Source organism: Pleuronectes platessa, chromosome 17, assembly GCF_947347685.1.
Source record: "Pleuronectes platessa chromosome 17, fPlePla1.1, whole genome shotgun sequence".
NCBI classification, from domain to species: Eukaryota; Metazoa; Chordata; class Actinopteri; order Pleuronectiformes; family Pleuronectidae; genus Pleuronectes; species Pleuronectes platessa.
This window is the reverse complement of record NC_070642.1, coordinates 4,732,722-4,755,516: the sequence shown is the minus strand read 5'-3', so window position 1 is coordinate 4,755,516 and position 22,795 is coordinate 4,732,722. Positions and strand designations below refer to the sequence as shown.

Below are 22,795 nucleotides of genomic sequence, written 5' to 3'. Positions count from 1 at the left end.
TACTTTTTAAACAGTTTATTGTCAGGATCATTCGTGTCATGATTTAACAGATGGATGCTCTTAAAAATGGCCAGTGTCTTCTGACACTTACATGTACGCTACGAAACACAGAGGTGATGAGAAACATTTCAATGCACATTTCATCTAGTCCTAACAGACACGTTGATGAGCCGTCGCTCAGCAGATGTGTCATCTTCAAACCACACACGCTGGTAATTCTGGGGCATTCACTCAAAACTGGAATCTGCGGAACTGTCGTTGTGCTTCAAAGTGTGTGAGATCGGAGTTTCTAAAAAATCGGTGACAGAGCTGTGGCCGTGCCTCCGACTCCTCAACCAGCAGCTGATCCAGCTGTGGAGGGAGATGCAACACTGTTCTCCTCTCCAAGGCACATTTAGGAGTTCCTCAGTCACGACCACGACAACATGCTACTGTAGGTCGTGACGTCCATTTTACACAAAGCACAGCTCTGCATGTCTGTCGTGTTCACACATGGATGACTGGATGATCTCTGCAGCACTGACTGTCCCATCCACACGGACAAACAGACGGTCTGGGGGTATTGTACAAGGTGGACAGAGGTATTTACTGACCCTTCACTGAGGTGGTTCACACGCAATGAAATCAGACAAAACAGCAAAGGTTGCTATTAAACTCTACTAAAATCTACAGTAAAAATAGGAAAATAAAGGCACATGTACAGCGGTAAATCCGTCTTCTGTTTTATTTTTTTGTTCTGTTGATTTTCAGTTCTGGCTGAGAAGCTTAGCAGCAGAGTGGCATTGTGCAGTGGGTCGCCGCACACTTCTTCCCTTTGTGTGAAAGATGGCTTCTCATTGGTCGGCTGCCGTGACCAGTTCAAACCACTGCCTGAGAGCGTCGCTCAGCGTCTCCGGCAGGGCGTTGACGTCTCGCAGGATGACGTAGAAGGGGAAGGGGAACTCCTCCATGTAGGTGCGGATCTCTGGGAGTTCCCCCGGCCCTTTGAATATGGGGACCTTGATGTCGAGGATGGAGTCCTGCATTGAGCACAGACAAAAACGCTGCTTAGTAACAGTTTGTGTACGGAAAAGTAAAATACAAGTGAAGTCAAATTCTGCTTTTCTCACCCGTGAGTTGGGGTTGTCGAGAACCACGAAGATGACAAACACATTTGCACTGCGAGCTGCTCGCACTGCTGCCGTCACCCGCTCCTTCCCCTCCAGGAAGAGACCCCTGCCGTCAGAGACGATGACCAGCAGCTGGGCCGTGTCTGTGGAGGGAGGTCAGAGGTCAGAGGGGAACGGTCAAGGGTATTAAAGGTAAATGAAACAACTCGTGCTGTTAATTAAGTTGTTTAAATGAGGTAAGGACTGTGAGGTGATAAAGTACATGTACAGTTCAAATCTGATGTAGAACAGCTTATATTCTTATTTATATCAATGAAATTTACATGAAATGGGCTTTTGAATAGCAATTGAATCAGCTTGAGTCCAACGCAACATGCAACTCTGTTAATTCCTTTGGGAAAGGACCAACGATTTCCATTTCCCAGTCTAATTGTGATATTTTAAATCAAGAGAGAATCATTAAAAAGACACGTTTATGTTGAAAAGGACTAAAATACATGTGAGCACTGGCTTCAGTGGCATACTGGGAAATCTTGCATTGTGGGACTGAGCAAAGTGACATACATGAATGAATAATCTATTCGGTACAAGTCTTGTTATTGTTGCTCAGTGTTAACAGGCTTAGCTGCTTGTTGAGCTTCTACATAATTCATAATTCTGCCTGTATCACAGTGACATGAAGGGAAACGCTCCCTCTGAGGATTTCAGTCACTTGTTCTTCCTCTTTGTCACATGACAGGTTTTTTATGGATCAGACCTAATCTGACTCCATTTACTCACACAGGTTCAGCAGGAAGAAAGACTCCAAGCAGTCACACACTTTAAAAACTTTTACAACCAATAAAACCGTTTATGAACCAACAAGAGATGTTTAATGGTTTTTAAATGTGCTGTTATTGATCAAAATGTTTTGGGTTAGTAAGATTTGAAAACAGATGTGATATTGCTGCTTAAACTTTGACATTTCAATGACACACACATACACACACATCTCAAAAGTCCCACTATACACAGCATCAGTTGACTGAGCTGGTACAGTCAGCACGTAGCGTGAGTCATTACCTGAGTTTACAGATCCTGGAATCTGCTGCCGAGCAGCGAGAAACATTTTGGTGGAAGTCTCCATAAACTATAGAGGAGAGAGAGGGATGAGAGAGTGAGTCAGACGGGAGGAGCTTGTTTGCTCACAGTATGTATGCAATCATATGAAAAGGCACAAGGCGGAAAAGTTAACTTGTTTAAAAGCTTTTCAAACATGTATTCCTTATACGAGGTGGGTGTCTCGGCATGGGAACACGCAGGAGGAGTCTTATTAAGGAAAGAATCACGAAGCTTTTAAAAAACAGGTGTAGTATTTCTTACAGGCGTCAGGATTAAAGCATGATTTGCTGTTCAAGGTCAGTCATGTTTAAAGGCAAACATGAGCAGCGACATTAGTTCAAACTTAGGAACAGAGGATGGTCGACCCCCCCACCTGAGCTATTCTGGTCTTCTTCTGCTGGAACTGACACAGTCGGAGGATCCGAGCCCCGGACTCGTCGTTGAACTGCTGCTGGAAGGGGTGGAGCAGCTGCACCTGCTCGCCAAAGCTGAACACACCAACAGACATGACATGCACATGTTGTTCACCACAAGCTGTGCATTCCAGTGCACTCAGTTTCGTTTGGGATCAGTTTGTTACTTTAATTATGTTTTTCTTCTCTAGCATCATTTGATCACTTTCTATCTTCACTGTGCAAATAAACTAAAAACAAGAATTAAAGAAAAAAAGTCCTTACCTGCACACAGACACCTGTCCGACCTCCAGTAGAGTGAGAGCGTTGATGATCACTGACAGGGATTCAAACGCCAGCTGCACCACACACACACAGGTCATTTGTCAGATATTTACTGCAATTACTTATATTCATTCAATCTATAACAGATATTTCTGTACAGATAGTGAACGTACCTGTCCTGTTCTATACCATCACAAACCACATTTGAACACAGCGTTAATCATCAATAATAGATTTTTAATCTATGTAACAGCCTTCTGGAAGAGCTATAACACGAGTATACAAGGTTACATGACGGGGCTCTGTCACCTGTTTGGAGTGGTTGTCCACCATACTGGAGGAGTCATCCACAGCCAGACAGACGTGGTACTCTCTCTTACTGGGCTTGGTCCTCCTCAGCCAGATCTTGTCTTTGCGGAACTGACTGGCGATGTAGGGGATGACCTTCCTCATGTTCAGACGCTTCCCTGTGCGGTAATCTCCTCTGTGAAGCGACAGTGCAGCGCCACGGTCAACACCACTGATTAAACGTAGAGGCTTACCAGGCTACTATGGTTATTTTTTTAGCTAAGAACTTTTTGGACACTTTTTCCTCACTCTAGTTAAGTGTTAAGGGCAGAGGATGATGGAATATGGGCTATAATCATCCATTGATTTAAAATAATCTGAGAGCATGAGGAAGAAGATTCTGTGGTCTGGTGAGACAAAAATTTTACTCCTTATCCTTTATCCCATAAAGACAAACCTCACCTCCTCCTGAGCTCCTGGAGCCAGTTTGTGCCAGGCCTCCAGCTGCAGCTCCATCTCCCTCCTGATCTCCTCTGGGTCTCTCTCTGCTTTCTGCAAACACAAACACAATCTGAGTGTCTGTGTTACAGCGGTTGTTCACCTCCATGGTGTCCATCAGCAGCTCAGGAATAGTGTGAATTGTGGATTCTGTGCTTCTCTCTGCTCGCCTATCTTCTGCGAGACGCTGGCGGTCCTTCCATCTCTCCTGGTCCTCCTCCTCCTCGCCCTGCCTCTGCACGTCCATCTCCCCACTGTCTACACCTGCACATGGACAAAAAGGAGGCAGAAGTGAGATGATGCTCAGCTTTCTTTAAAAACAACTAGAAATTCATAACCAACATAAAGGAGAAGAACATATGCTGAAGCTGGAGAAGAACATATGCTGAAGCAGTAGAAGAAGATATGCTGGCACCTTTCTGGGAGGCCTTGGTTGAATCCAGCTGCTCAGGCTTCAGCTCCTGGACGTCAGCGGCACGGAGGTCCTCTTCCTGGTCCTCTGTTTCCATGGCAACATCCTCATCTTTCTGATCCTGGTCCTGCTGAGGCCCCGCTGCTTTCTGCTGGTCTGCACTTGCCACATCTGGAAACACAACAGTCATTCATCCGCCTATAAAAACACTGATCTGAGGTTCTCATGGGCTACTTGTGTGTTTGTGTGATCACTGACCGTATGTCTGAGTGTCGTAGGCCGTCTCTCCCTGTTTGATGTGCTCGTACAGCTCAGAATCCTGCTGGGCGTCGCTCGGCCTGTTGTCTGCACTTCTGTCCTTGCTGCTCTCCACTGTACGCAGACGCTTGTTTATTTGTTCGTTGTAGTCGCCTGTCGATCGCTCGTTGTCCGCGTGGCCAGGCTTCCTCTTGAAGCTCTGGAGCAGTGGAATAAAAAGAAAGCTGCGATGAGATGGATTGAAAAACAAAAGGCAAGCAGAAACGGAACCTGATCCCTGTGAGTCGTACCTGAGTCTTGCTCTGAGTCTGTGTCTGTGCAGCCATTCTAGCCGTCAGCTTTGACTGGTGACCATCTGCTTGGCTGGCATCAGCTGCCCCGCTCCCATGTTCCTATAGAAGAGAGAAAAAGGTTTAATATTTTAAATTCAATCGTCTGTAAAGGGACAACTTGACTGTGGATGAAGAATTGATCCAGATCTGGCTCCACTGAACTGAGCCAGGTCTGTGCTGAGTCGATCAATGGCAGCAGCCGCTAAACTTATGAAATTATTTCTGACACGATCCCAACTTTCTCTGATATCATGCATACATAAGCAACACACATTTTAGATAAGGATGTCAGCAGTTTTATTGCCACTGACTGCAAAGCTTCAGGACATGAGGAGAAACGTTTCCTCTGATCTGATCTTTTCCTGTTTAACTGCACAGACAGATTTTATTAGTCAGATGTTTTATTATTAAAGCCCTATGAGACGATTTCTGAATATGGGCTATACAAATACAATTTGATTGATTGGTTGATAATGTGTGAAGATAGGTCGCCATTGACTTCAATTGGTTCGGATTCTGCTGCTACAAAATTTACCTCTGAGATTCCAGAAGTGTTTTGTGGATTCTGACACTTCACCCACCTGTCCATCGGCATAGTGGTGAGTAGATGATGATAATTTATTTAATAACAAAGATTTCATTTTTCAGTGAACTTACCCTTTAAGACTTTTCAATGAATTTCCAGGCCCAATTTATTCAAAGTCAAGGATAATATTGCTACAATAATGACCACTCTGTACCCGCTGCTGAAACCATGTCTGAACAATCTGAAGACTAAACCTCTTCAGGTCTTATACCGTGTCCCACAGTTTGCCTGGTTTCACTGGTTTGGGTTTTCTAGAGTAACACGCCTCAGACAGGTGACGCTCTTGATTCAGTTCAGAATGAAGTGTACCTCTTTAGCTTGGTCTTTCTCCGACGCTTCTCCTCCCAGCTCCACAGCTGTGTCACTCTGGACATTCTCCTCTCCAGTCTGACCGTCTCGGTCATGCTCCTTCCTCTCTGCTGACTCTGGCTGCTCCTCATCCCCACCCTCCTCCTCTTCATCCTGCACGCTTGACAAATCATTATAGTGAAACGGAAAACAAAAGTATGCGTTTGGAGAGAAGTTGCAGAAGCTCCTTTAAAAACACACTTTTGGTTTGTCTCCTTTGTCATCGCGAACAGTCTGATCTTCATCTCTTCCTGCCTCTTGTCCACTCTTCTCCTTCTCCTCCTCCTCTTCATCTTGCGCAGCAGACTCCTCGTCAACTCCTTTTTTCTCTCCTTCTCCCTCCTCCTCTTCAGTCTTGGGCTCTTGATCCTTCTCCTTCTCCTTCTCCTCTCCTGGTAGGTCTGTCTGTTCCTCCTGCATCTCCTCTGCTCCTTCATCCTCTCCTCCATCTTTCTCTCCATCCTCCTTCTCATCCAGGTCCATGGCTTTTTCATCAATGTCTAAGGGATTCTTTTCTGAAGAGGGAAAACATGTTTCAGAGGCTAAAAGTTATGGTAATGTATTTCAGAGATACTGTTGCACGTTCTGTGTATGTATAATTACCAAAAGATGCCTCTTTATATATCAGAAATATTTGTACTCAGTTTTTAGCACAATAACTTCTCAAAGTTATGTGTTGCTGAAACAGCTTTGGTGCTGTTCTAGGACTTCTTTAGATGACATTATACTGAATGTATTTAAACTGTATTTTAACCAAAAAGGATATTATAATTTATTAGGTTTTATTGTTTAACATTTTTTATCCCACTCGAATAAATCTACCACACAGTTAAGTGTGCAGAAGGAGTGAACTCTGAGACCATTTTGTCAATATATAAATTCTTCATCAGCTTCATTCTCCTTAAGCAACTGCCTCTAAAATCACTGTCCTTCAACAACGGGTTCAACTAGTTAAAAAGCAGCATCTCTAAGTTCAGCAGCAGGTCTCACCGTCACCCTCGCCCTCTCCATCCTCTCCAGGTTCTTCATCCTGGTCCAGATTGAGATCCTCGGGGAGATCCATGGCCTCAGCCTCAGGCCTCTTGTCCTGCTGACCGTGGTACGAATCCACTTCATTCTCATCAAACTCCCTCTGAGAAACAGCAACAGCACAGATCAGACACAGCTCAACCACAGAAGTAAGAGGAGATCAGCGTATGCAGGGAGGAGTACCTCTGAACTTCTTCAGTTCTTAATGAATATTACCTCATCTCCATGCTCGTGGATCTTTTCTTTCTCCTCCTCAACCATCTGTTCATCTTTATCCTGGTTTTTCTTGTCTTTGTTTGGCTCTTCAGCGTCCAAGTTGTCGTCTTTGGCAACCAGCTCGGATTCACCCTGACACAGAATCCAGTGTTGACAGGAAATTAGGCCACACCAACAACACCTCACTGGTATTTAATATTGATTAATGTGAAAAACAGCCAATAAAATACTTAGTGGAGACATTAACGATGTATGTTAAATATTGTTTTAGCCTGATGGTAATCTAGTGTCCTTTACCTGGTCCATGCCCTGGCCAGACTCTTCCTCCTGGTCCCTTTCCTCTTCCTCCTCCTCATCATCATCCTCATCATCTCCCCACATCCTCTCATCCAGAGTGTCAGTCTCGCCTTCACCCAGGTTCCCCATCTTTTTGTCCAGATCCTCCTGGTCCTCTTTAGCAGAGTCTTCATCTTCACCTGAGAATGATGAATGGATGATGGATCTTATGAGCAGTTATTTTGGAAGAGGCGTTTTTACTTTCTGAAATTTTTTAGTTGTTGGTCACCAGCACCAGATGATAAAAAATGAGTTAATTTTTAACTTCTTATAAAAAGAAGCCTTCCTAGCCTGATCTTACACTGCAACAAGAAAGTTGTGCCTGCATCCGAGTACATTTCTGACCAGGTTTAAAACAGCATGAAGGGCGTGAGAAATCAAAGAGAAGCCCTTCCTTCTATTCTACGTGCTGCTTAAACACAAACTTAATTAGCTGAGAGCTTATCAACACAGACTGTCACTTTTTGCAATAGATGGTGCATTTAATCTGCAGTGGGTGTGGTAGTGTCAGGTCACATGACCTGGGTTTAAGGAACCCACTGAAGTCTGTGTCAACAAATCAGGACTGAGATTTTTTGTACTCCAGTTTCCCAGTAGCCAGCAGTAGGGACTAGAAAGCAATAGACAAAACCAAGAAATTTAACAAAAGCAAAATGGGTGGGCCACATCACCTGGTTCTTTCTCATCCCCATCATGCATCTGGCCATCGAAGTCCTCGGACATTTCAATAGCGTTGTCTTCCGCCTTGATTTTCTCTTTATCCTGTTGTTCTTCCTTCTCCTGGCCCTCCTGAAACGTGTCCTCCACCTGGAGGAGGAAGAGGAGAAATGTTGACCAAACCAAAAATCCTCTTGAGAGATTCATCAGTAACGTGACTTATTAAACGACTTATTAAAGGCTTTGGTTTATTTATTTTTTTTTTTTCACTTTATTTATTGGTTTTCACAATTGAACATGAAATCTCATACATGCAGACGTATATGAACAAATCCCCCCCCCCCCCCCCCCACCCCAGGGGACAAACTGAAAAGAAAAATTAAATAATGACTTCAGATCCTTGTAACACTTCTAAGCCTTCTTTTGTAAAAGCTTCTCATTAGTTAAGTCTCATTGGCTCCTGTGACTCTAACAGCAGCTCAGGGTTATTGTATGATTCTCTGGGTGCTGGAGGGCAGAGTGCAGGCATCAGGTCATGTGAACATGTAGGTTCAAATGTCTGAACAGCTTGCTGACAGTGTGAAGGAGGTAGACACTGAACTCAGTTCACCTGCAGTAAGTGTGACAGGAGCTTACATCTCCATGTTAAAAAAATATAAGAGCAGTTCTCTTTTTGGCCATGCTGCCATGTTAGAGATGTTTATGTCTGATCGTTTCCACCACACTCATCTGTCCCAACAACGACTGGACAGATGAGTTCAAAATGTATTCACATTCATGGTCCCAGAACTGGGAATCCTGAAATATGCTGCGAGATTGTCTCCCAAAAGAAAGTAAAGTTTAGTCCAGTGCACAAACATAAGCTTACAAACAGAGTCTCTGAGTTTCAGCAGACGATACTGAGCTAATTCTAGGAGTCTGAACTCGGATGCCGTATTTATTACACATGCACTGAAATATCTTAAGGATTGGTTTAAAATAGTGTTACTCAAAACAAAGCTGCAGTTTGTCTGTCCTTGTCAAATAATATCATGATCTTGCTGTTGATATAATAAAACCAAGCTTTTTATCCATTCATAAATATCCCTCTCCAGAGGCTTATATTGAATATCCTCACAGCATGAAGTGAAACTAGTCTTACACAACCAGCTGTAAGGAGATCAAATATGAGATCAAATATGTTTTTGTTTTTTTTACTGAATTCTCATTTAGATTTGATGTTCAGTTCAGGATAAGTACTTTTGTCAAATGTTGTCCCAGAAATTCTCCAGTCATCTGTGCTTTTCATTGACTATAGGGAAAAGGGGAAATGTATAAGTTGTATTTCCCACATGTGTTTTAATTGAAATGTGAGGTCAGCTGCATGCAAGACATACAAACACCCAAATTAAATTTAAAACATTTTATTCATTAGTCGACAACATAGTACAAACCCCAAAGAGAGTAAAGACATTTCTCAGGGCATGATGTCACCCAGTGTACATTATACAGAGTAGGAGCAGGGGTTGCAGTGGGGGGGGGGGTTCTGTCCTGTAATAGGAGATTCAATACATGAACCAACAAAAAATTATCTTCTGGTCTTTAATTCTACCCATCTGCGGATGAGGGCACAAAGATTATCATCACGGTAACAGATTCAAGGCAGAGGCCCTGACCAATGAAAAGTCACTTCATTTATACAAGTAGAAGCTCCTCCTCACAGGAGAAGAACGTTTATCCAATCGGCTCTCTGAGTGTGTGACCAGGCTGGTCGAACATTCTGTCTCCATCACTCTGCATGAGGACTTCTTTGAAGTCTTACAACACAATGACATCTTGTTTCTGCTCAGACTCAAGAAGAAGCTCTTGAGTTTGAAAACCTGTTTTCCCAGTGACCCCCGTCTTCTGGTCAGTAACAACTATAGTCTCTCTGCTCCATCTGCTTGACTGGCCCCTGCTGTGAAAACCTTTTGTTTTAGCAAGAGGCACAGGAGTCTCTAAGCAAATACACATCTGAGCATTGTGTGCAAATACACATTGTGTTACAAGTCTAACTACAGAAACACATCTTGTAACAATATTCTCTATATATATATACACACTTGTCACTCTTTCATTAAACTTATCTAAATAAAGAATGTCCCATTACAGTCCATTTTCAAATATCACTATAAGTTGTGTAAGTTGTATTTCCCACATGAGTTTTCATTAAAAACTTAGTGGTGGGTGGAGCCTGCACTCTTCCTTGCGTCCACTGTGTGCTTCAACAAAAGGGAGAGCCTTGGTGCCCTCTTCTCTTTCTCTGCGATGAACTCTAGCTGGTTATAGTAGGAGTCCATCACCTCCATGGACGTGACCACCTCCAGGTCCTGCTGGATGAGCTGGAGGAGCTCACAGAGGCTCTCGAGAGACGGCCTGATGCAGCAGTGCATGGCTTTCTCAGCCAGAACCTTTGAGAGGAACAACTCCCCAATAAACCTGATGGTATTGAGGAAGCGACCGGAAGGTTTGGCGTTGTTTTGTTCTTCCCTCAGCCGATCAATCACCCACACGTCCCTGACTGGCTCCAGGCAGGACCCACTCTTCTGATAAAGGCCCTCCCTGTCAAAGTTCTTCCTGTACGCTGCCTGGCAGTGTTTGACCAGCAGAGACCTGAAGGAGACGCTGGCTGACCAGTCGGACAATGATTGGACCTCCACCTGAAGAGGAGAAAACCATAAGGAAATATTAACACAAATGTAACTCACATAGTGATCAGTGTCAGCTGATTTGATCCTCAAATCTAAATGAACTCATTATTTGATTAACACAACATGGGTCAAAAGTGAACTCACTCAGTTTGTATTATGTACGGTGCCTTGAATAAGTATTAACCCCCTTTGGACTTTTCTACATTTTGTCATGGTATAACCACAGATTAAAATGTATTTCATCGTGAGTTTATGTAATGGACCAACACAAAATAGTGCATCATTTGGAAGTGGGGGGAAATATTACATGGATTTCACAATTATTTACAAATAAAAATCTGAAAAGTGTTGAGTGCATATGTATTCACCCCCTTTACTGTGAAACCCCTAACAAAGATCTGGTGCGACCAATTGCATTCACAAGTCACATTTGCAAGTCACATAATTAGTAAATAGGGTCCACCTGTCTGCAATTTAATCTCAGTATAAATACACCTGTTCTGTGACGGACTCAGAGTTTGTTGGAGATCATTACTGAACAAACAGCATCATGAAGACCAAGGAGCTCACCAAACAGGTCAGGGATAAAGTTGTGGAGAAATATGAAGCAGGGTTAGGTTATAAAAAAATATCCAGAGCTTTGAACATCTCTCTGAGCACCATAAAATCCATCATAAGAAAATGGAAAGAATATGGCACAACCGCAAACCTACCAAGAGGAGGCCGTCGACCCAAACTGAAGAGTCGGACAAGGAGAAAATTAATCAGAGAAGCAACCAGGAGGCCCATGGTTACTCTGGAGGAGTTGCAGAGATCCACAGCTGAGGTGGGAGAATCTGTCCACAGGACAACTATTAGTCGTCTACTCCACAAATCTGGCCTTTATGGAAGAGTGGCAAGAAGAAAGCCATTGTTGAAAGGGATCCATAAAAAATCCCGTTTGGAGTTTGCCAGAAGCCATGTGGGAGACACAGCAAACATGTGGAAGAAGGTGCTCTGGTCAGATGAGACCAAAATTGAACTTTTTGGCCTCAATGCAAAATGCTATGTGTGGCGAAAACCCAACACTGCCCATCACCCTGAGCACACCATCCCAACAGTGAAACATGGTGGTGGTAGCATCATGCTGTGGGGATGCTTCTCTTCAGCAGGTACAGGGAAACTGGTCAGAATAGAGGGAAAGATGGATGGAGCCAAATACAGGGAAATCCTTGAAGAAAATCTGATGCAGTCTGCAAAAGACTTGAGACTGGGGCGAAGGTTCATCTTCCAGCAGGACAATGACCCTAAACATACAGCCAGAGCTACAAAGGAATGGTTTGGATTAAAGAATGTTAATGTCTTAAAATGGCCCAGTCAAAGCCCAGACCTCAATCCAATAGAGAATCTATGGCAAGACTTGAAGATTGCGGTTCACAGACGGTCTCCATCCAATTTGACTGAGCTTCATCTTTTTTGCCAAGAAGAATGGACAAACCTTTCCATCTCTAGATGTGCAAAGCTGGTAGAGACATACCCCAAAAGACTTGCAGCTGTAATTGCAGCGAAAGGGGGTTCTACCAAGTATTGACACAGGGGGGTGAATACTTATGCACCAAACAGATGTCAACTTTTTTGTTCTCATTATTGTTTGTGTCACAATAAAATTTATTTTGCACCTCCAAAGTACTATGCATGTTTTGTTGATCAAACGGGAAAAAGTTTATTTAAGTCTATTTGAATTCCAGTTAGTAACAGTACATAATGGGAAAAAGTCCAAGGGGGGTGAATACTTATGCAAGGCACTGTATATCTTTGCAGTAAATTATTTTCGTCATTCAGTATTTCAGGTTTTCTTCAATTAACAGTTTTTTTCACTTCCATTCTAATTCAAAAAATGGGTCAAAAATATTGTATTGTAAAATATGGTATGATTTCCGATGTTATTTCATGCATATTAGAGTTTTTCTTTGCAATATCTTTGAAATCCACTTATTTCTTCATTTAATATTGTACGTATTCATTAAATATCTTGTTTTTAACACAAATCATAATTTAAATCCTCCCTTCTTACCTTATGAATAAATGTATATTCTTATTAAGTCTTATTTGACAATCTATTACTAGTGAGAAAGATAATTAATAATTTACCTTGTTTATCAAAGGGTTAAATTAAGGTTCCAACCTGCACATAAAAGACAAGCTGTTCAACTAAGTAAGAAACAGGATAAAGTAGCTTCCAGTCATAGATGCATCACTTACTGTTGAGAGGTGTTGGCACAACTCAGAGAAGACTGCAGCAGAGTGTGGTTTCTGCACGGCCCTCTTGAAAACGAGTTCAACCATTACCTGCAACTGCTCCTCACCGTCCGACTCCTCGTGACTCAGATCCGCCATGAAAGCTTGAAAGTTTTCAGTGATGCAGCTGACGGACTCCTCCGGCCGGACCTGCTCCTTCCTCAAAGCTTCTTCAGAGGCGGCTGGAGCTTCGTCCTCTGTTGTCTCGATCATCTGGATGGAGGCCGCGCCAAAGGTGATGTCCACCTGCGGCTGATACTCGTAGGAGGCAGCGCCGAGAAAGACAACGGGCTCTTCCCGTCCCTCTGATCAGCTGGGTTCCATGGCTTCTTTGAGAAGTATTAAATATGACTGTTCTGGCAGCGGCTGGAGTGTGGACTGAATTCACTGCTTGTTTCCTCGGAGTCGCTGGAGTCCCAGTGGAGGAGGACACACTGCTCCTCAAGGCGATTGTGTCTCAGCAGCCTGAGCTGGAGAAATTCTGCTCCTCCTCTTTGGCCCGGACAGTGATTTTCTGATCTAAAAACAAACAGAGGGCATCATATTGACACACGAGGTGAGTGCATGATATTGAAGACATAACCTGATTAAAAAACGTTTCATTTCAACGTTTTTAAATTTAAAAATACATTTGAGACTTTTAAAATAACTCTTTGACTCCTTGAATAAAAACAACACAACTTCTGTGACTAACATCGACATGTAAATCATTTTAAACAAACTTTTTCACTGTTATCAAATGAAGTTTGATGGATGAAGAGAATCATATCTTTTCTCGTATGGTGTGAGTTTGTAGTTCAGGAAACTAAGCACGAACCTTCCTTGCAGTTTGCCTTATCCACTTGGCCATCCTGATCCCTGTTTTCCTGCATTTCAACAGAAACTTTGTGTTTTTAAAACCATGTAATCATTTTCAAGACATGTGACTTATTGTGTACGTACATTGTGATACACTGAAATACTGAAAGGTGAAATGCATGATGGGAGAAGTAGTTTGTTTGTAAGTGTTGTGCAATAGTAGTAGTAGATTTGACGTTGGCTAATTATTAATAATCATGAGAAATGATTATTAAAATAGAAATTATTTATTAAAAATAATTAAAAATTATAAAGCTAGTAATTAAGAATAGTAAAATAATTAATTAGAAATGATACGGTTATCAATTAATAATGGTTAAATAATTAATGAAAACAATAAAATTATCAATCAAGAATGAAACAATCTGTAATTAATGCTTATCGTAGCGGGGCACCACCCTGGTTACAGGGACCAACTAGTCAAACTATAGTTATCAGTCTCAAGTGATAAATGTTATATTAATAATCTCAATATTTAATATTAATGATTATATAATAAACAATGAAGGGTTTTAAGTTCGAGCATAGGCTATAGTAATCCAGCTGTATTCACATACACATGTACAAATAATCACAGAAATACAAATACTTTAATTACAAAAGTATTTATTCAAAAGGGGAAATAAAGTTAATGTTATTTCAATGATTCTTCATTTAACAAACTCCAATATTTCAAAGAAGGCAACAGCAGCAGCAGCACTTATCACAATGGTCACACCTGTAATACTGAGTATCTACTGGTGTGTGTGTGTCTGCCTGTCTGTGTCTCTATGTGTGTGTGTGTGGGTGTGTGTGTGTCTAAAGAGAAAAGGGAGTGGCTATGGCGTAATGACGAGATCACGTAGTGACGTAGTCTGGCCAGGATCAAGATGTTACGTTCACGTACTTTCAAGATGGAGGTTTATGAATGAAGCCACGTTGCGAAAAGCAAAATGGCTGCCGGTCACTGACCTTAACAAAGGGGATCTTTAGACAAAGAGATTTCTTATCTCCTGGTTCTGGCGCCGAATGGCGTCGAGATGTATTAAGGCTCTTTAAATCTAGAATTTTCTATGCCACATGAAATATGTAAGTGTAGGTCGGGACGTGTGTAAAAACAGGTTTAGGAGAAAAGAGAGAGAGAGGGAGAGATAGAGAGAGATCAGGAAAGCTCTCAAAACATCGTCAGAGACAAACTTCCGGCGAAGCGGGCAGTCCAGTACGTGAGATTTATCCTTTTAACAGATGTAAATCTCAATATCACACTTGTCACAATATCTCTGACGGTAACACTTTAAAAACAAAAGAAGTGCCGGCTTATTACGCGCGCTTCTCAGAACATAGTAGACAAAGGAACCGGATGTGACGTCTCCAGTTCACCACGCGTTACACGGCTAAAAACAGATCAGCGATCTACAAACAAACACACTCAAATAAACATGACACGCTAAGTATTTAAACTAGTCTCTGCCCAGTCAATAAAGCCTCTTACTGTGACCTTCGCGGTGTTGCTTGCGCGTGGCGCGGATTTTCCAGAAGTCCAGTGAATCTCTTTGTTAACCTCAGGATGCCTGCACGGACGGCGAATTTTCCTGGAAACAGATGAGTGAAGTCCTGGCCTCCTAAGCGGTCTTCGTTGGGTCTCGTGTTTACAACGGAGGTTAGCGCTGGGCCGAATAGAGCGAACTTCTCTTGCTCTTGGAACGGAATTTTGCCTCGTCTCTTCTGCGACAGAATGATGCTTTGTCCTGCAGGGATTAACAGCTGTGGTTTATACTTACAATGACTTTGATTAAATTACTTAAATGCACACCGATTTGTTATTCTTGTTTCTGTAATGAGCAGTTAAATAAAAATGTGGGAAAGAATATTGTACAGTATCTAATATTCTGTTGGTCATATTTAAATCATTCATTACGTTTTTTTTGGGGGGGAAAGAGAGGATAAAATAAAAGAATCGCATATTAAATCTTAATCGCAATATGATTATTTCCCCAAATCGTTCAGCCCTATTCACAAGTCATAATGACTGGTTTTGTTATTTTTACTTTACATTTACACTTACAGTTTAGTGCAGTGTAATTATTTCCCGTGATAATTAAATGCCAGTGTGACAATAAATGACAATTTAAAACCATACAAACTGTCATGTTTTACTGTATATAATAGAGGAGGTTTTCTCAAAGAAAAATGATCTGCCACACAAAAGCTGTCAGTCATGGCTGCTTTTTAACACGCGAAAGGGAATGAGGTAACTGTTTCCTTTTCTGAGCCTATGGCGGTCACGTAGAAAATGATCCAAAGACTCGTACCCGGCAGATGAACGAATCGTTCACCTCCCGACCGTGTCTTCAGATCAGTGTTTCGTTCTTCGGATCAGTGATTCGTTCATCTGCCGGATACGAGTCTTTGGATCCGTTTTCACGTGACCTGCATCAGCCTATGCAACAGTCCCGATGCGCAGGCCACGAGAAAATGAACGAATCTCTCTTTGAGAGGACTCGTTACTCCCGAGTCCTTGTAAGGATTCGTTCGAAACGAACGAATCGTTCACGACCGACACATCGCTACTACATTGTAAATGCTTAGAGATTATGTCTTATTGATATATCAATGCATGAAATAATGCAACAATCTGTAGATGAACAACAATTTATTGAACGGGAACTTTGAGACACATGAGCATTGGGATTGATATTTTTTCTCTCTTCCACTCCTCTCCTATCTCATCCTGTCCTCTTCTCTCCACACCTCCCCTCTCGTATCCGCTCCTGTCTTCTCTTCCTACTCTTCTCAACTCCTCTCCACTCTTCTCCCTTTTCCTCTGTCATCCTCTACTCTTGTATCCTCCTCTTTCATCTTCTCCCCTCTTCTCTTCCTCATCCTGAATCTACAGCGTGTCATTGTCCCTCACTCCTGTAATGCATCACACATTTGAGATTATGAGTCTTACGTAGAAGAGGTAATATGCCTACTCTTACTCTGTAAAAGCTTTTGTAAATCAAACTAATGAACCTAAAAGGAAAAACATAAGGCTGGTTCCCCTGTGGTTCCTCTACAGCAACCTAAAAAATGTCTCACCCCAAATGTTCCTATTTAGTAGTATCATTTTTTTAAAGAAAAAACGAAAAATCACAAAATAGCTAAAAGTAGATATAAGAATGAATGTTACAAAATTTATCAAGACTAGACTGGTCATGTCAACTAGTATAGAAGTAATGTCACAGCCTAATGTGAAAATGTATTGGTAGTTAGCTAGCAACGCAGGCTAGCCAACACTAGCTAGTTAGTTAGCAAGCTGAATGTTGGCTAGCAAGATTGCACTGCATGTGCTTGCTAACCATCATTATTGAATCCAAATTCAAAACAAACTCCCCTAAATGTGGTGAATAACACGGTTTTAGGAAAAGTCAGTGAGTGAAATACATATGGGGATCGAACATAGTTCTAGTATTTTAAAAGCAAGGTAAAAATTACGTCAACAATTCTAGTGTAAGCTGAAGCTAGCAAGTTGCAGCTTGCTAGCAACATTGCACTTCTTAAGGCCAATGTATGCTTCTCCGTTTTGACGAACACGGACAGATAGGACCGCCCTCTCCAACGTGGAACGCCCTCTCCGTGCCTCTCCGCGGCTCCTCGCAGAGCTTTTCGTGCAGCTCTCATTTTTCTAACTACACGTCGAAATGGCGGACAGCCCACGGATAGCACTTGGCTGTGATTGGTCAGCTAACGCCAGCATTTCGGGACATCATTATTTCCGGACCTCAAACTTCCTGTTTCATTCCCTAAATCACAATAAACCTAAATCACAACTAAGACTCTATAATTAATGTGACAAGTGTGTTAAGCCAGCGGCGTTGTCCGGCTGACGGTGGCTGGTTAGAGCACTTACAGCATGTGTGTACGGTCACATACGGTTATAACGAACTTTGATAACGGGGATAGCGGGCTAGCCACCATGCTAACTGCGGTGGGAACAGCGCAAAAACCCGCTGACTTTAATCCCACGGCTCTCATGACACTGTTTCTCAAACACCGTCAGGTTAGAAGCAAACACTTGGTAGTAGCTAGTGTCGGCTGTCCGTGCTGACTGTGTGTGGAAGCTAGCTGCCTCCATGTAGCGTCAAGCTGTTGCAGCTGTTGAATTAGCAACGCAGTTTGGAAACAAGACCGGGGAACCGCTGCGCTAAGACACGATAACATAAGCATGTTGACCCGCTGGGTGTCACTTTATTTCAGCAAAACTGTCGCGTCATCAACATCCTTTTTCTGTTGCCATCGTTCACTGTGTGTGAGGAGCCGGGGGGACGTAAATAAACCAGCGTGGACTTCTTCTATATACCTCATGAGGTAGGCTTCTCTAAGCTCGACTTCCGTTACGCCATCTACTGTTCTGGCGGTGAATTGTTTTCAGAACAAAAAGGCTCGTAGAACTATAAATCAAAAAGCGTCCGTCCGCTCCGCCCGTCCGTCCTTCCGCAACGGACTCGGAGAAGCATACTGAGGCCTTTACTAACTAACGTTGATAAACCCAGGTTTACCACACAGTTAAAACACAGCTTCTTACATTTGAGGATAAACTTGCATAAGAAGTTTCACTGTAGATGTCAAGGCTCCCGTGTTGGCTGGGAAATGCATGTATTTCACCCTTGTATTGAGATCGCGAGTAATGTTTCTCGGTTATTATTCCCGAAGTCCACCAATCCGAAACTATACTTTTAAAGTCCATATCACCAGGTTGCCTCATCAAATTCCAACATCCAATACACCAGATAGGATGCCAAGAGCATGTTCTACAACATGGGATCATCCATTTCTATCTACAGTAAGAGCTGTTCACATGTAAAGGGTTTTTATAAACTTATCTTAATTCTGTGCTCAATAGTTTCATTTTATTACTATTTTACACATCATCCAATACAATTTTCCAGAATAACTGTTTCAATTTCCATGTAAGTGTTCACTTTTGCTCAGTTTCCATGACTTTTCCAAACCTGGAAAATGAAAAAATAAATTCCATGTTTTCCATGGTTTCCAGGTACCGTGGGAACCCTTTTGGTGGTGCTCTCGGCCCTCGGCGCTGGCTGGGGAGTCTTGGACTCTTTGCCTGCAGGTACAGACACCAGAGTCACTGATGGTGTTTCAGAGCCTTAATCCAATTATGTGAAGGAAAACAAGCTTTTACAGATTAGACTGAGAGTGTTGGATATACACAGTCAAAACCAATTACACTTTATAAAAATGAAACTAATATTTCATTTCAAATCAGTCATATAAGGCTGAGTGGAGATGGAAAGTCCAGTGTGGTGTGGTTTAAATTGGTCTGTTAGCAGAATAAGAATTAAAAGAGGATTTCTGATGACGGAGTCTGAGGAAGCACCTTGAACCGCTTGTCCAGATGGAGCCTGAGGCTCTGGAGGAGCTTCTGTCATCATTCTGGCGCTCATCTTCTCGTCCAAGCTGAGGTCGAGCTCCCCCCGACAGCGCCAGTAACCAGGCACCTCCTTTGCTTGGTCCTCCAATGAATTCACTTTGGCCATGAAGAAAGTGAAATCCTTGCTCTTTACACCACTTAGATTCTGAGAAGAAGAAGCAGAAGGGTGAAGGTCTAGAGAAAGCGTCTCTTCATAGCTTATATGTCGTTTCATAGATCATTTCCACGCAGCCCTGTGTCTGTATGCAAGTCAACCGGAAGTGAGGAAAAGAGGCTACTCCTTCTCATTAAATATCTATTTTGTTCTCCTATATTGTGACTTTATCCTCTTACTCATGACTGCTCCAGCTCTCGTCGGATCTCCTTCTTGTCGCTGGGGTTCAACTTCAGATCATGTACCATCATGCTCGAACTCTGTTCCAGCTCAGAGGCGCTGCTCGAGTCTGTAAAAGAAACCTCACTCGGTCAGTCTTGTGTTGACAATCACACATGTTGGGCAGATAAAACAGGTGTTAACAGAGAGGGGTCAGGGACGTGGCAGCAGTGCAGCTGTTACACTGCATTAAATCCATCATGCAGGGAAGCACATGCTCAGCCTGTCTGGGAGTGACCATGTTTTAATGTTCTCATTTTAGTTTTAGGATTTACTCACCAAGAACAACCCTCGATGGTTTGGGCTCTGGTGCCAGTGCGCAGACCACCACTGGAAAACACAATGAGATGAATGCATTAGGATCATATGAGCAGTTTCTGTCCTGAAGAAGACATGTGAGATGGATCCATACCTGGTTCTTCCACTTCTTTGGTGTTGGAGGGAATATTTACCATCTGCAAGTGGAACAAATCATCACAAGTTATACCTCATGATCATGCATGAAAAAGATAAACAGTCTTTGAGATTTTCATGAAATTAAACGAGAGCGTTTGGTGAAATTCTCTAAAAAGTTGCACTGACAGCAAGAGACTTGGCCGTTTACATCTCAGCAGAATTCATTCTTTATGTCTTTATGTATTGTTATTAGAGCTGAATTTAATAATTGGGCGGATCAAAAAAATCTATATCAGGTCTGATTGTTTATGACAGTCTCTACAAAACAAGAGCTTTTCTTTACGCGCTCAGAACACTTTGCACAACAGGAAATACATGTCAGACATGATCAGTTTGCTTGTTTAATATTTCACATGCGCCAACTCTGACAGAAACTCACCTTATTCATTTCAGAGTCATGGTGTTCCTTGGTCTGGTGCAGGATGGATTTCCACGATTCATCCTGGAGAGAAATATTTTAAGCATTTTGAGTTATCACTTCACTCATTTCTAGGCTTTAAAATATCAGCTCCCTGTGCCACTGACCTGCTCCTTCAGCTGCTGCTCCAGCTTCAGGAGGAGTTGTTCCTGGGAGCGAGCAGAGTCGGTTTGGACTCGCTCAAAGCGAGCCATCTCCTCAGCTTTGAAATGGTCTAGCTCACTCTCAAGTCGCTTCTCCTGGAATTACACAAAAAAACAGTGAAATCACAAGTGCCTGTTATAAGAGTGGAAGCTTCAACAAGATTACAGAGAGAACTATTTTAAGCATCACTTCACTCATTTCTAGGCTGTAAAATATCAGCTCCCTGTGCCACTGACCTGCTCCTTCAGCTGCAGCTCCAGCTTCAGGAGGAGTTGTTCCTGGGAGCGAGCAGAGTCGGTTTGGACTCGCTCAAAGCGAGCCATCTCCTCAGCTTTGAAATGGTCTAGCTCACTCTCAAGTCGCTTCTCCTGGAATTACACAAAAAAACAGTGAAATCACAAGTGCCTGTTATAAGAGTGGAAGCTTCAACAAGATTACAGAGAGAACTATTTCCCCAAATCAGTTTTCAAAATCTGATCAACCTGACTTCAAATCAGTTGTTAACTATCTCTGTACATTTTCTGCCAGGAGTCGACAAGCAGCTTCAACTAACATGCAAAATAATTAATTTAATTTGAATAACAGCAGACAGCGTTCACATGAATTGAGCCTGAAATTTTTTTAAATAAGAGAAAGTTAATGAGTGCATCAAGTTTTCCTTAATCGCTCGTCACTACCACGTGACAACAAATCTGTTCGTACAAGGTTCTCCGATGTTCTGCTTTTCTTACCTGAGCTGTTTTGAGCTCCAGGTTCTGCTGCAGCTGAACGTTCCGCCCCCTCAAGCCGCTGATCTCCATCTTCAGATTATTGATCTGAGATTTAATTTCCCGATCCGACTGCAGCTCTGGAGGAAAGAATAAGAGTCATATCACTTGCATTAATTAAAAGCTCATCTACAGGTGAAAGACAAGACTCTGTTCTGAACCCTTTTTCAAACTGGCGTCCCGCGGGTCGCCTCTCAGTGGCCACGAGAGATCGTTGTTTGCTTGATCCGGTTTAAATCCATTTTAAATAAGAACTTTAACAGCTAAAACTTTCATTACTGTTTCACCAGAAAGCAGGACGTCTTTTACCTCATTACACTAATGATCACATCATTACACTACATGCAGTGGAAAACGTAGCATCAACAGGTGGTGGCACCAAGGGATTGTTGTTTACATGATGGTGCTCAAATCAATCCAAAACAAAAACCATAACAGCTACAACATTCAGTCTTTTAGAAGCAGAAAGCCAAGGGCTCAGTTTTCTACCTCCTCATGTTGAGGTAGAAGACGCAACGTTACGTGTATCTGACTTTACTTATGTTCCTCTCTCTCACTCTCTCTTTGTGTCAGGTGGACTTACGGCTCTCATGGTCCTCCGGATGACGGCGTTCCATGTGGCTCCGTAGGAATTGTGGAGTGAAGAACCCCTTCTTACAAATTGGACACTAAAAGAAAGAAAGAAGGAGAAAACGTTATTGATTACATTGTATAAGGCAACTCCCATTACTGAGGAAACAGGTCAGTGTAGATCCGTTATTGAGCCACCTCTGTTAGCTGAGCTAGAAGCGCTCCTAGCAGCTTACCTTATGGCTACAGAGGAGCAGCTTGGACTGGAGGTCGCTCACGAGCTTCCCCTTCAGCACAAGCTCTTCCTCCAGAGCCTTCACCCTCTCCTCCTGCTGGCTCTGCTGCTCCAGCAGCTGCTCCTGCTCTTTGCGCTCCGCCTTCAGCCTCTCCTCCACCGCATGATGGTTGAGGCTGAGGACTTCCTGGCAGTGGAGCAGCCACTCCATCGAGAGCTGCGCCAGCTGCAGGACCTTGAGAAGGCCCGGGTCCACCGGGCTCCGGCACTCCTGGCACCGCTCCCCATCCAGGCTGCACAACATCACTTCCTTGATGTGCTCCTGCAGAGTTTCTATATCCAAGTGGCTTTTTACATGGTTTATGTCCACCTTGTACATCTGCCGCCAGTCCACCGTCTCCCCGCGATGGCGGAATTTGAAGTGGGGGACAGTGGAGGTACCACTGGGAGAAGTCATCCCCGCTGCGGGTACAGACTAGTGGCTGAGCTGGTAGTTCAGGATGGACTAGATCCCTGCTGATGAGTGGCTCCCTTGGGTGTCACTCGTGTAGGGGTACTAGATGCCGTTGTGAAATGGCTGCAACAAACAGAGAGACGATAACATACCATCTATTTCATCAAAGGAGGCACTGATTACATAGAAGATGAGTCTTCTATGTCATCAAAGGAGCCTCTGAGAACCACCCCTGGGGGGGGGGCGATTAACGTTGTGGAATGGTTGTTGTTTAGTGCAATGGGGGGGGGGACCATTGTGAGATTTTGTAGTGC

The 22,795-nt window shown here is 43.0% G+C and overlaps 1 protein-coding gene across 1 annotated transcript; it reads right to left on the bottom strand.

Moving 5' to 3' along the window:
• On the bottom strand, positions 1-22,484 carry LOC128460598 (midasin). The gene is made up of 28 exons (XM_053445843.1): positions 22,170-22,484; positions 21,806-21,890; positions 21,187-21,302; positions 20,692-20,823; positions 20,419-20,550; positions 20,273-20,335; positions 19,850-19,892; positions 19,717-19,767; positions 19,464-19,507; positions 19,011-19,209; positions 18,673-18,737; positions 7,862-7,997; positions 7,152-7,330; positions 6,855-6,986; positions 6,600-6,741; positions 5,811-6,124; positions 5,571-5,723; positions 4,634-4,735; positions 4,344-4,542; positions 4,089-4,256; positions 3,777-3,937; positions 3,633-3,727; positions 3,197-3,371; positions 2,888-2,961; positions 2,584-2,698; positions 2,172-2,238; positions 1,110-1,252; positions 1-1,019 (listed from the first exon to the last, which is right to left on the bottom strand). The coding sequence occupies exons 1-28, from the start codon at positions 22,482-22,484 to the stop codon at positions 834-836; spliced, it is 3,786 nt and encodes a 1,261-aa protein (XP_053301818.1). The 3' UTR covers positions 1-833.
• Positions 22,485-22,795: the final 311 nt, after the last annotated feature.

Bases quoted from the DNA above. Each gene is read 5' to 3' on its own strand.
- LOC128460598 (XM_053445843.1), bottom strand. From the start codon at position 22,484: ATGACTTCTCCCAGTGGTACCTCCACTGTCCCCCACTTCAAATTCCGC. The intron at 20,551-20,691 runs GTCAGTGGCACA...GTGTAATTCCAG, and splicing joins AGCTGCAGCTGAAGGAGCAG to GAGAAGCGACTTGAGAGTGA. The intron at 2,699-2,887 runs GTAAGGACTTTT...TGGTGTGTTCAG, and splicing joins GGACAGGTGTCTGTGTGCAG to CTTTGGCGAGCAGGTGCAGC.